Source organism: Frieseomelitta varia, unplaced genomic scaffold (genome assembly GCF_011392965.1).
Source record: "Frieseomelitta varia isolate USP_RPSP 00005682 unplaced genomic scaffold, Fvar_1.2 scaffold_184, whole genome shotgun sequence".
NCBI classification, from domain to species: Eukaryota; Metazoa; Arthropoda; class Insecta; order Hymenoptera; family Apidae; genus Frieseomelitta; species Frieseomelitta varia.
In genome coordinates, this window is record NW_025109572.1 from 324,284 (window position 1) to 338,267 (window position 13,984).

The 13,984-nt window shown below is 45.8% G+C and overlaps 1 protein-coding gene across 5 annotated transcripts in view; it reads right to left on the reverse strand.

Annotated features, from left to right (window-relative positions):
• LOC122538969 (calmodulin-binding transcription activator 2) overlaps positions 1-13,984 on the reverse strand; it is a 41,001-nt gene that overhangs the window by 22,512 nt on the left and 4,505 nt on the right. For 4 of the 5 annotated variants that reach the window (XM_043673510.1, XM_043673507.1, XM_043673506.1 and 1 more), the window contains exons 2-3: positions 8,275-8,700; positions 7,715-8,030 (exon numbers count right to left, since the gene is read on the reverse strand). In XM_043673510.1, coding sequence (XP_043529445.1) covers positions 7,715-8,030; positions 8,275-8,508 — 550 coding nt within the window. In that variant the 5' untranslated portion in view covers positions 8,509-8,700. The remainder of the gene's footprint in view (positions 1-7,714; positions 8,031-8,274; positions 8,701-13,984) is intronic. The other variant, XM_043673509.1, reaches the window with a different exon arrangement.

The window sequence follows — 13,984 nt, forward strand, 5'->3', positions numbered from 1 at the left end:
TTTGTTTGTCCCACATACGTACATTCGGATTTACCCTCGAGCTTTCGTGCAACCTTTTGCTGCACGCGCTCGGCAACCGCTCCGAGAACCGAGGGTGCAAAGTATCCCAGGATATAAGGTGAAAAAAAAAAAAACGAGAGAAAAGAAAAGAAGAGGGAAAAAAAAGGAGGACGAATGTGAGAAACAACTTTCCTGTTTTCCCTCTACGCGTGTGTGTATCTGCGTGCGTGTATATGTGTTTCTCCCCTCCTGCTCCTTCTTTTTTTAATTAGCCGAGCTGGTTTAACTGGGACAAGCGAGAAAAACGTCTCCCCCCCCCCCCCTCGAATTCGACGATAAATCGGCTTTACGCCGCTGGAGATCAAGAAAGAAGTAAAGGAAAAAAAAAAGAAGGGGAGAAGAGGGGAAATGGAGAGGAAAAAAACGAGAAAGAGCAATCCAACGTTCCTTCTCCCGGGGAAACTTGCAGCGTGGTCTGCGAGAAATAGGCTAGGACAGAGGGGGCAGGACTTTAAAAATGCAAAATTGCAGTGATTCAGCATTTATCGAACACCTGACATCCTACCTACTGCCAATGGGGAAGTTTCCTCCGAGCTGCCATCAATATTTGCGCTCGGCGTAGAAACTTGCAACCGAGGGCAACGAGAGAAGAGAAGGAAACCAAAAAAGAAAAAAAAAAGAAAAAAAAAGGGAACGACTCCCAATCGAACGTGTTACCAGTTAACAAATCGAGAACAGTTGAAAATAAGAAGAGGGGGGGGGGGGGAGAGAACGTAAAAAGCGAGCAGGAAAAGCGAACTCTCCGGGGAGGGAAGAGAAGAAAAAAAAAAAGAACGAACGGTGGAGAAAAATGTCGAGCAGATTCTCCCGTTCGGGGACATGTAGGTGCAGCCCCTTGATCTCTCCTCGACCCTCCACCCCTCGCCAACCCCCTAAAACCATATTCCACTCACAACCTACGGACTCTCTCGTCGTCGTAGGTTATAACCGGGCCTGCCTTCGCGCCTACACACGTATTTTTCACACGTACACAATGACAGCCTGGTACCCCTTTGCAGCAGACTTGCAAGCTAGGCTATACAGACCTATAAGCAAGGCATGACACAGCATACATCGGATTCTCGCAGAAAGTTCGCGTCGAATTTTAATGGAGGTGCTGCCATCTTTCAGTGACCCCTGCAAGTGGACTTCCTATAGATATCGGTGAAAAGAAAAAAAAAAGAAAGGAAAAAAAAGAAGAGGAAGGCGAAAAGAGAGCCGACGAAGGGATGGGCGATTGAAATCAGTCGGGCGTCGGGCCCGACTACCCCTACCATCGCGAATCTGATTAATGGATGGATTCACGGGCACGTATTTATATGGATTTAAGCGCGCGCACACACACTCCCCGCCAAATAGGCGACGTGTGTACGTGTGAATTCGCCTGTGCAACCCTGTTAGATCTGAATTAGGCTTCTCCGTGCGTGTGTGTGTATGTGTGTGGTCTGTTTACACAGATACACACGTGTGGAGCATGTGCAGTCGAGCCAGCAGAGGGATGGCACTCGCAGCCTCCGGTGCGGGTCGTACATTTTCTCGCATAAGCTCGTAATTTATCCAACAACTCGTAATTGAGCAGATCTCTCGTAACGAGGGGCAATGCTGACGAAATGAAATAAGCCTGGACAGCTTCATTCTCCGATCCCGTTGCTTGCTTCCGCGTCGATTTATAGACAAGACTGTTTATTATTATTATTTGACGATAAGTTCCACCCTGGCTTACTCTTTTTTTTTTCCTCTCTTTCCGTTCCCCGATAACGATGTCATCCTGGGTGTTAACAGGGGATGAAAGCGTTCTCCCCTTTCTGTTCACCCTCCCGCGTTTTTCCACGCGCCAGACCGCTGTTTCATCATGCGATAAAACAATCCGCCGTGAATTTTCATGCGCTCGACCTCGTGCGCCGACGAATTTACAGCGAGAAATAATAACAGGAAAACAAAGGAAGTAGAAACGGTGGCTTATATTTAGACAAGTACGGGGCCGAAAGTGGAACGCGTGTAAGGTGCATGATTCTCTCTCGAGCTCCCGGGCAGCGTATGGTCAGGGATGATTGCTACTGTTTCCCGGAGCTGGACCGCCAACTAATTTTTGGTATCGCGCCGAGTTTACTCGCGTGTTCCATAATTCCCGACTATGCCGTCGAAATGGAACGTTACGCACAGCTGAATTCATTTACGACAGATTTATCGTTTTGGCCATAGAAGAACGCGGAATAACCCGCCGCTTTGAGAATTGCATTTCGCGTTCGGGCAGGGAAGGTCCTCCTGCAAACGCACACACACGGGCTGAGCGTGTTATAAATCATCGAGTTCCGTAATAGCATCCGGTAGAAACGAATAAAAATAATTAAATCTGCGAGGGAATCCGCGGAAACGCGGCGGCGAAAACGTTTTCAGGATCGATATGTTGCGCGAATTTTAAATTGCACGTCATTTAGGTCAGCACGCAAAGCTGAAAGGGCTAATAACCCAAAGGTCTCACTCCCCAGCCCCCTTATGTGTTAAATGCGATATAAATAGAGCTGTCGCCCGCTCATCCCCCGTCGCTCTGTCTAACGACCTTAAAGAATGAAAAAGTAATTCGGATTAAAAGCCTGGCGCGCACCTTTGTGAATTTTTTTTGCGCCAACTACTTTAGCAACTAAGTTTCGTTTCAGTCGATACGATCTGAAAGAAGAATATACGACGGGAGCGAGCAAATTTCGGTAATCGACTTCGGGATCGATCGATCGGTCGGTCGGTGAAAGCCCGATACAAGTTCTTACGGGAGGCAAGAAAGTTTCTGGACGCAATCAAAGAACAGGGGGCGGGAAGAAGAAAGATTACAGAAAGGGAAAAGTTCCGATTTCCCGGAAGGAAGCGCGGCCGGGTAACAAAAGAGGTCAGATTCAAGGATTCAAGGTAACAGTCGTGGAGAGAGAGAAAGAGAGAGAGAGAGAGAGAGAGAAGAGGGAAAATAAAAACAAACGGCGAGCCATGGGGTGGAAAATTAGAAAAGAGGGTTGGAAAAGAAAGAGAAAGGCGGGGAAGTAGAATTTCGCGGGACGAAACGGGGCAGGCGCGAGACGATCAATTACGTAACCCGATAAAAGTAGGTCACGTGTCAAAGTGCGGAGCCATCCCCAAGGTGTCCAACTTTTTGGTATAAGCTCGTAAATTACCAGTCAGCTAGCTGGTGCTACCCCCACGGCTTTAAATAGAACGTTGGCAGAGGCTCCTGTCCAACTATCTCTCCCTTTACCTCCCTCCCGCCCCCGGTTCTCCTCTCTTTCTCCGTGACTGTGCTTCCCTCTCGTTTCTCCCTCGTCACCATCATCCTCCGATTCCTTGCTTTCCTCTTTTTCGCCTCGCCTTCGAGATTCTCCCTTTTGTCCCTCGCGAGGGGGGGGGGGGGCGGTGTGCTCTTGTTCCTTTATCACGTAGTAGTAGATCACCTCTCCGTTTCGTCGAACACGAGGCAAAGTTAGCCGGACACGTAAGTCGCCGGTCGTTAGTCGTCGACGACGATAGCTCGCTCGAGCTGCCGTCGAGGGAGGAAAACAAGAGAAAACGAGAGACAGACTCTGCGAGAGAATGAGAATCTTTGAGAACGGGGGAGGGAGAGAGTCAAAGGGGTAGGACGCGAAGGAGGGAGGAGGACGGCGAGGAAAGGAGAGGGAAAAAGAAAATTCCTGTGTACCTATTCCAGTACGGAACAGACAGAGATGTAAGAAACGGAGACAGAGAGAGAGAGAGAGAGAGAGAGAGAGAGAGAGAGAGAGAGAAGAGAACGAGAACGTTTCTCTTTGTGTGTGTGTGTGTGTGGAAGTATTCCCGTACAGACCAAGCGTACTATGTGTGTGAAAAAGAGACAGAGGAAAGGAGGGAGAGGGAGAGAGAGAGAGAGAGAGAGAGAGAGAGAGAGAGAGAGAGAGAGAGAGAGAGCGTGACGGCAGGAAAGCTAAGACAATCAATAAGATCGCCGGGTCCGAAGGAGCTCGTGCTCGGATTCGTCGAGTTGCTTCGGTACTTCTTGCCAGGGACCACGAGACTCGCGTTTAACGGCTAAGTCGCAGTCTATTGTCGTTAAACGCAACGTCCCGAATTAGGATTCCCTGGAGAAAATGAACGAGGAAGGAATGAAGACGGACGGTACGGCGAACAACCAGGCGAAAAAGAAGACTTAAAGAGTAAAGGGGAGACTAAAGATACCGAGAAGGCAGGGAATTAGAAAGGACACCGACGGGATTTCCGCGGAAGAGGAGGCGAAAAAAGGGTAGACGGAAGAGAGAGACGGAAAGGCAGATAAAAAAAAAAAAAGTATGAGGTGGTATCGCGGACGGTCGATACGTACTCTAGTCAGCCAGTAATCGGATAGGTCAGGATAGACGGGGATAGGCCAGAAGAGTCGTTGGTATAAGACACGTATACGTATGTGTAGAGAAGAGCCAACCAGCGACGCCTAGTTCGGGGGGATGCATTCCGACGTTTGCACGAGGATAGTAATTTCTGGATACCAACCACTAAATTCCGACGATCACTCGTCGGTCTACTGGCAGAGAAATTACGATCCGAGATCGTCGCGCGATTGCTTGGCTGGTTCGACCTTCGGACACAGAAACGAGATCCCCCGGGGAAATCGATAAACGAAAGAAACAGTGGAAAGAGAACTTTTTGCCACGAAGCAACGCGAAAACCACCCTCGTTCGTACGAATGTGGCAAAAGTTAAGAAAAATGACGGAATCGCCGCTCTAGCGGATATTACCGGAACTAGGAATTACCCCCCCATTGGAGCTTACCCGCGAGGGTGAAGTTCTTTCGGAGGTGTTTCAATGGAGGGTTGCAAGCTCAAGTTCTACACCGTTCATGCTAAACTGTGACACCAGTCGATAAGGAAGACAGCCTGTTTAGCAGTGGTTTCCGGGAAAGGAAATACAATTCCTCGTAACTGGCTATAGTTGTTGCTACGGGAAAACGATTAAAGTTATAGTACAGCGAGTTGATCGCTCTTAATCCAATCATTGGATGTTCTTGTTTAAAACTCAGACTTATGCACACCGCTCGTTACACGCCGCGACGTTTGAATAAATTAACATCGGGCAAACATTGGACACGTATATAAAACGTCTGTATCTACTTTGCAGACGTAACGTCGTCGATGGCCACTTTCACTTGGTGAAAAAATTTTCAAGGAAACTTATGTCTCCTTAATATAATAGGAGAAAGAAAAAGGAAAAAAAAAAAAAAGAAAGAAGTTTCCATCAGAGTCTAAAATTACGACGGAGCCTCGATTGCATAGAGGCTCGCGTCGATATCGACTTCCATGGAACTGTTCCTATTTATTTCTCATTTATCTCACTCGCTTTTCGCGTCGAAGGCGAAACAACCTTTGTTTTATATTGGATATTTTACAAAAAGAACATGAGCGGAGCGGTGTATATACGCGACGTTGAAACGTTTCAAAAACGCATCGGTTCGTGAAATTCTAGCGAGTTGGAGAAGAGGGTGGTTTCAAGATCGAAACGGTCGTCCTACTTTCGGTAAAAGCATTATACGGACCTACATGCGTGGATTCGGAAGCAAAACATTTTTCTTTTTTTTTTTTTCAGCTACCCTTTCTACCGTACCCGCGTAACTAGAAAATGAAAATAGCTCGCCGACCCGTCTAAACCACCTCTATTTCTTTCTTTTTTTTTTTTCTTTCCTTTTTCCTTCTGTTCGCGCGCTGAAGATACTTCAATTATTTCGCTCGCCAGACTCGCGGTCGCATCGTACGCGTTCTCCGATAGTTTACCATCCTGTTTACAGTTATCGGCTACTGCTAATCAGTCCTGTGACTCATGCACAAATACGCACGGTGGAAAATGTTTCGAGACGAATTGAACGCGGGTGTATTCGTGTATTTCTATCACGCTACATGTGTTCCGACGACCGTGTGTAACTAGGACTGCATATGCATACCGCGTGCATATATTCAATTCTGGAAACGTGGGGACAAGCAAGTCACTTCAGAGAACGATAAAGAGAGAGGCCTTTGACGACGAAAGAATGGAACATGTGACGTCGAAGTTCAGAATGAAAAAAAGAGAGAGAGAGAGGGAGGAGAAAAAGAAGAAGCAGAAAAATAGCGAGAGATAGAGTGGAAGAAAAATTATACGACCGTGATAGCAAGGCTCTCGTAAGCCGGATAAAAAAAAAAAAAGTTTCAAGGAGGTCTCGGAAATGGATCTCTTTTTTCTTTTTTTCTCGAAAGTTTAACCAGATTCTTGTTTCAAGTAACCTTGACGTAATAAAAATAGAAAGAACCTGCTCCGTTTCGAATCTGACCGAATCGAAAAATCGAGGAAAAGGGGGACACATAACTTGGAACGTAATTAAATATCAGTTGACTATTTCCACCGAGCGTGGGAAAGCGTGATATTTTCAGACCCGACGAATCGATAAGTATATGCGTATACGATTCGTTAAGGGGACGGTATACGAACACTTAGCACGCTCCACCCCCTGTTGCGATGTTAAAAATTCATTAATACGAGGCTGGAGTAATTGTTTCCTCTCTGTCATAGAAGTTAATATAAACTATGTATAATTCATGCGCGGTTTAAATAGTTTTGATTCCGAGCGAAATTCGATCGATGAGCTTCGTTTAAAATTTAAATACGGGGACTTAAAGGGAAAGGATTAAAGAGCGTGCTCTGTCTGTCGGCATTTGACGTTCGACGGGTGTTGCGCTCAGAATCCGAAATTTTTTCGTCGTTTTAACGACGTTCCCCTGGTTTATTGAAACTCTGGCAAAGGCTGAAATAATAGAGTGGTTCGTCGAGAAACAGAAGAAAGAAAAGAAAAGAAAAGAAGTGAAGGAAGAAGACGAATTCTTGGTTGGCAATTGCCATTCTATTCACGTGATACAATATATCATTTTATTCCGTGTCTTGAAATGCATCAAACTTTCGCTCAGTTTTATCTCTTTAATTAATCTAGCTGATACGTAGAACCAGGCAGATCGTCCCGAGGTCTCCAATTTGCTAGAAAACTTTTATTAGAGTGCTTTAGCATGTTGCGAGAAGCCTGTACCACGCTGGGGATATTCTTCTAGGCCGTGGCGTTTCCAAATATCGGCAAAGAGAACGGGTCGAAAGAGAAAGAGTCGCGAACACAGACGTCGAAAGGACGTAATAGAAGAAAACAAAAAAAAATTATCGTTTCGCGTATACGCGGCCCCATTTATCGAACTTGCTGCCCCGCACAAAAGGAACCGTTCCGTCGAATGGAAACACCGTGTCCTATTTCTTCTCGAATCTCAACGCACTTTCCCTCTGTGCTGCTCTCACAAAGTGGTTGTACATAAGTCTGCATCCGCGCTACAACCAAAATCGCGATTGCCCCGTACCCTTTTCCCGTCAATCGGCAAATAAAACGACTGGCGGCACGAGCGTCGTTCCAATCGCAAACAGGAACATAAAGCCATAACTTCGTAAACGTTTCCATCGAATGGAAACTGACGATGGTAACAGCGGAGCAGAGGGAGTAGCGAGTAGCAAACGACGAGTCGTTTCCTCCCTCAGTGCATAAATAGCGAGGTGAGTTATTGCCTCGTAAGAAGCACGAGCCCGATAGGGGTGAATAAATAATTCACGGCCAGGCGGATCGGCCAGTCTGTCAAAGGTAAAAGGAAGTAATGGCGGAAGTACTTACCGGAGATGGGATCCGCGCCATCGAGCTTCCTGTCTAAGGAGACGTTCTCGTGAGCGGCTTCCTTGCTCGTCCTTGGACGGCATCCAGAGTTCGATTCACCGGTGCCGATCCCATCTTGGCTCTTGTGATCGTTTCTAAGATGATCGTTCCTCTCGTTCGATTTCGAGCCACCGCTACCGGCCACCACCTTCGTCGATGTTTTGCTACCGATCGCCCCGGTGTTTCCATTCAGGTTCCCGTTAACGTTGATGTTGTTACCGTTCGCGGACGAATGATTGTCAGCCTGGTGAAAAACGTTCGATGTCTTCTGTGGAACCTTGTTGTTACATCGCAAGAACTTTTCTAGTCATCACAATGAAACATTTACAAACCATGTACTCGGCCGTGTCGAGAAAGATGGAGGGAAGGACAGAGAGAGAGAGAGAGAGAAAGAGAGAGAAAAGAAAAGAAAAGAAGAGAAGAGAAAATCCAACGTAATCAACAACGCGAGGGACCGTTATCCGACGATAGGAGAATCCTAGTTGATTCGATCGAACCATTGAACGAATTAATCGACTCACCGTGGTGGTCATGCAGGTCGAGGAGGATGAGCGCACGACGACGATACGATTCTGATTGTGATCATTGGAGGCAATCGTGGACACAGCGGCGTGATTGGCGAGCCCATGGGTCTCGTGAGCGTTATTGGATCCAGCGTTGGAATTGGTGTTACCAGTAGCGACGTTACTACCGAGGGAAGTCTGTCTGATCACCAGAACGCTGCCAGCCGGCTCCAACACGACTACTTGCCTCATCCTCACCGTCCTCTTTTTAAGTCTTTCTTGCCGTTACTGACGAAGAAGGAGAACGTGCACAGGTTGCACGAAAGCTTCCTTGAAAACGATCCTCCTTCTTCGGCTGATCCAAGTATCCGACGGGAAATGCGTTCTCCAGCCTCCACCCCTCGGTTCTTAAAGCTCCAGCGCGATTGCTGCCACCTGCTCCTCCTGTACACACGTACACCAAGATACCCGATATTAAAGCTGTCGTCTTAAAGGATGATCCTACCCTTCCATCCTATTCCATGTCACGGCCTTCTCTTTCCCTTATGAACGTGTCATCCGAGCGTGTACCGGCGTGGCTTCTTTCGGAAAGTAAATCGATGAGATTATTTTGCCAGCCGCCGCTCTGTCTACTACCGTTCGCGATCGCTTTTTTACAGGCCGTTTTACTCAAGTATGAGTGGTAACGCTTAACGCGCCCGGCACCGCGACCACGCTCAATTTCAAATCCCCCGACTTCGACGAGACCAGTTGTGAACATCGCACACCGTCAGCTACCAGCTCAAAGATTGCGATACGGATTTTCAGGCGTGACGACCCGTCCTTTCAAATGGATATTCCGAAACGGTTCCACCGTCCACCGGCGAAATAATAAATTTACGCTAACGTCGGCTCTCACGCCAAGAGGAGAGATTCTGCGTTTCAACAATTAAATTTGCGGACCAACGACGAGGGATAGTAAAAAAGAAGAAACGGCTACCGCCAGGAAATATATTAATGGCCAGTTATCACGGGGGATTTCGTGGACTGGTGATAGATCGCTTGCAAAAATAAGAAATGAATATACACGGGCACGGGCATTTGAAACCGCTCCAAATAACATCGCGATATTAAGATTTCTTGGATCGGAAGCACGCGAGGGTGTTGCGTGTATCCAAAATCGCGTCTGGACAAGCTATATCTTTTGAAATTCATCTTCAGTTTGTGACGACGAACACCGCGCTTCTTCCAGCCTATCGGACCGATTCCGTTTACCGATATTTCGCTTCGAATTCGTCGGGGAACCGCGCCCGGCCAGGTAAGAACAATCCGCCCAAGTACCGACAAATCTATTTTTTATGATTTCATAGCTAGTTGGCTTTCCAAAGTTGATTCTAGTTGGCAGCCATTATCATACATGCGATTCTTGGCAGCCATTATCATAGATTCAGCCAGTAAAACTGAGTCAAAGTCTTCCGAAAAACGATTCCATCATAGAGATGAGAGACTTGAAATTATTTGAATAGGGGTGGAAACGTTGCCAGTTTCTTGATGAAATCCGAAATACAACACTCCGAAAAACGAATTGTCTTTCTTTTGTAATAATTCGTGTGACTAGATTCAGCAGATTTGTAACAGATTTTATACAAATACAAATTGCCAAAGCTTCCTTGAACTTTAATTTTTGAGTTCCAAAACGGATGTTCGCAGCTTTCTTCAATTCGAATTCAAATTTAAATTTTTAACAGCTCCGCCTCAGGCTTTTCACTCACGTTTCTCAAACGAGACAGTAATTTTCCTCTACTCGAATTGAACAGCGTTTAAAGACTATCATTTCCCGTGTCATTGGATACTCTTTAAATAAATTAGAAACGGCTGCGTCTATGTTAACCCACGTCGTACAATTAAAAAGGCACGCAACGTCACCTGTTTAGCATTGCACGATTGTGACAACATGTTCGAGTGTCCTACATTTGTAAATTCGCCGATCGATAGCGAGCTTTGTGTGTTTCGTGTCCTAAGACAAACATCCCTTAATAGTACGCGGTTAGTTCGAACGTACTTTCGATTGTCTCGATCGAGACAAGATCGACAAGAAGTTCCGAAATCACAGTGAACTATCCTCTTCGCTCTCGGTCCTCTCTCGTTCGAGAATCCGGGGGAAAAAGGACGATAATTCACAAAGGAGCATTCCGTCTACTCGGAATTTCATCATCCTCCACGCCCTTTCGGTTCCCATACCCTCTTCGCGATCCTGCACTTTGACTTCGCCACTCACCCTGACGACAGTTACCCACTCTCTCTTTGAGGAAAACAAACTAAATTTCCGGCTTGCCGTTACGTTCGCGAAAATCGATTTCCACGTTTCGAATCGTAGCTAAACATTCGCAGAATTCCAACGTGTCTGCACTTTGTACCTACCGGCCGTTACTTATTGTTAGATATCGCAGAATTAAAAAGTAGAATCCAATGGAAATTAATTAGGGATGATAATCGCCGGCGCGCGATTTATAGTTAAACTATGTACGAAACAATGCGAGACCTGATCGCATTTCCTGCGAAATTTCCCGTCTCACTCGAAAGTCCATAACGACTAAGTACTCGAGAGAAGAGACTTGTCTACTCGGAATTTCATCATTCTCCACGCCCTTCCGGCCTCTTATCCTCCTTCACCTCCTCCCCCCTCCCTCTCTCTCTCTCTCTCTCCCTCTCTCTCTCTCTCTCTCTCTACTGCACTTCAGAGTTTGGGATTCACCTTGGAGACAGTTACCCTCTTGCCCTCCGCTTTGAGAGCAGAGACCTAATTCTCCGACGTGTTTCAACCCTCATAAAATACGATCCCACAAGGGAACGTTACCACCGGTGCAACGGTCCGGCACCGGTTGAAAACCAATCGCTTCTCGATTAAATATTGCAAGTTTTTGCAACGTTCGTTACCGTTACGTGAATAAAATCTCACCGAGCCCGGGGATACTCGGATCGAATGAAGAAAAGGAAATGTCAGTCAATATTGAATGTTATGACGTAAAGCAAAGTTACCGCGCAAACACACGCGGTTATCTTCCTGTTTGTTTGACCGAGAATTAACCGATTTAATGGCTGATCAAGCGCCAATAATCCCGCTGATAAAAGAACGTTGGAATCGTCTACGATGCGGCACGTGGCCGACACAAAGGAATACAATCAACGTGGAATTTCGTCACGGTTTCTCGATCGTTCAGCCATCCTCCACGCCCTTCTCCTCTAAATCCCTTTCGCCCTCTTAATATCTCTCTCTCTCGCTCGCTTTAACATTGCGATTCACCTTCGAGCCAACCACCCTTCCTTTGAGACGCAATGACCCAGTTTCCGTCACCCCATGAATCGGTGAATTCAAGACATGAATTTTGAAAAAAAGGCGGCAGCGAAATATCTACCGGATACTAACCGGTTTACGAGTACTTCCACAACGAGTTTTCGAGTAACGTGTGAAATCGGCAACGATGACTCTCTCTCTTAGCTGATCGATTCGAAAAAAATTCGAATAACAGATAGCATTTTGCAGTCGTGAGGCTTTTTCGATATAAAAAGAAAAAAAGAGAAACGGAAGAGGAAATAAAACGACGCGCAGAGCGAAGGACCTTAGAATCGATGGAATGACGTTCGCGGGAAGATTTTTTTGACGTACGCGTCTCAAGTGGAATTGGTTTCAAAGCGGTCATTCGGAAGCTCCAATTAGCCAGGTTACGCAACGCTGTTCACGATTCCGCCAAACAAGATATACTTTCGCACGCAAATGCGGCGTCACAAATATCCGAAACACTTTTGCAGTACGTGCGGAATGTCGATGAATTCCACGTGTCGCGTGTCGGTTGATACAACGGCTGACGAATTTCTGCATCGAAAGCACGTTCGACAAATTAAACGGGATAATTTTCGCAAAAATCGGCGAGTGCGTTACGAGCGGCACCGGAAAGTAGAAAAAAACAAGAGACAAAAGAGTCGCGTAAACCACGATCGAATTGGAATCCGATGGAACCGACGTATGCACGTGAAAATCGGGGATGCTTATTTTTCTACGTGGCGAACGAGCAAACTCCCGCGCGAACGCGAAATTACCAACGAAGTGCGTTTCTTGGCTTTCGACATCGGGATACATCGTTCGGCTTTATGTTCCTTCCATTATTTGTTTATTCTACCTTCGAGAGAAACCGACCCAGTTTCCATCTACGTAAACGTACACGACCCGGAGAATAGGAAGCGGTGGACCTGAATTTTGGAAAAGGACGTCGTCGCCCGTGTATTTCCACAAAGGATTTTATTCTCGTTCGCCTTGAATATGTATAGTATATTTTTCTACGAATCCGGCCACGCGGACACAAGTTACAGAAGATTCGCTCCGAGAACTGCACGAACGGGAACGTTCGCCGAAAAATAAGTTAAAATTTAAATTTTTCAAAAGAAAAAAAAAAAAGAAAAGGAAGAAAAAGAGAAAAAAGAACGAAGTTTCAAAGTCCCCTATGTGCACATGCAATGACACAGGGATTTCCCCTTTGCCACACGTAGTATCAGTAATTTTTCCTACGTAACGCAATTAAAAATATGCATCGTTAAATTCAAGCTTCTCGTTGATTCAGCTCGTTAAAGCTGAAGGCAACACAATTTACGTATATTAGTTCAGCAACGCAATGTTAGTAGCGTAAAAACGTTCGCTGTTTTTTGCCGCGTTTCCCTAAACAAGCAGCATCTCTAGACGAAGTTCATGCAAAAGAGCGGGGCATTTTAGCCGGTGCAAACTTGTTTGCTCTAAGTTTGCCACGGTGCCTGGATGCCTGCCACGCATTTCAGTTTGCCCAACATTAATATCCTGCGCAAATGCATACAACATCGCGACTATCTCCGACGCTTTTCAGCCCAAAGGACTATTACTAGATAAAGGCTACAACTTCCTGAATTTGTTGCCCCACAGTTGCAGACTGATTTCCCGAACAACCGAACTTGCGCGCCGTAAATTTCCGCGCACAATCTGATTTCACTTATGCAGAACGCACCGCTAATAAAAATGCGATCGACCAGCATTTTACGTACAAAGAAATCGAAAATATATAAAACGAAGCTCTTTTTCACGAGGCGTTCCCTTCTCGATGGAATTCAATTTGAAAATTTACTCACAGAGTGTAAAAACTTGATTAATTATCAATACGATACGAGTGAGCAATCGGTAGGATTTTTCTGCTTTTTTCTGATTTTTCTGCAAGAAAAAACCTAAAAGCGTAGAACAAAATTGTTCCATTAAAAGCCTCGTTTTCAAGGAAATAGACTCTGTACATATTTAAGCAAGAATTGACCTAGTGCTCGCGTACTTGGTGAATTTTCAAATGCCATTTTCTCGAAATGAGAAATATTCTGCGAGAAAATTTCATTCTACATTTCCGACTCATTTTCACATATGGTACTCAACCTCCTGTCCAATTAGTCGAATTTTCTTTACAAATTTTCATAGTTCGATCATGTCGGTCACACATTTCATTCTACATCTCTCTACTTTTTTCTTGACGCAGTATCAACTCCCTACCGAGACATTCTCCATATAAATCTATAGAACGCTAACGCGAATCGCAGTTGAAATTTTAAACTTTGCGAGATGGAAAAGAAATAAAAGGCAGGAGGTGCCTTGAAATGTGGTAAAGAGCGTGTGCTCGTCTCCTCTTCGAGGAGAGGAAGAGACAGAATCCCCCTTTTTCAAAGTTGACGATAACTTCCGCGAGTA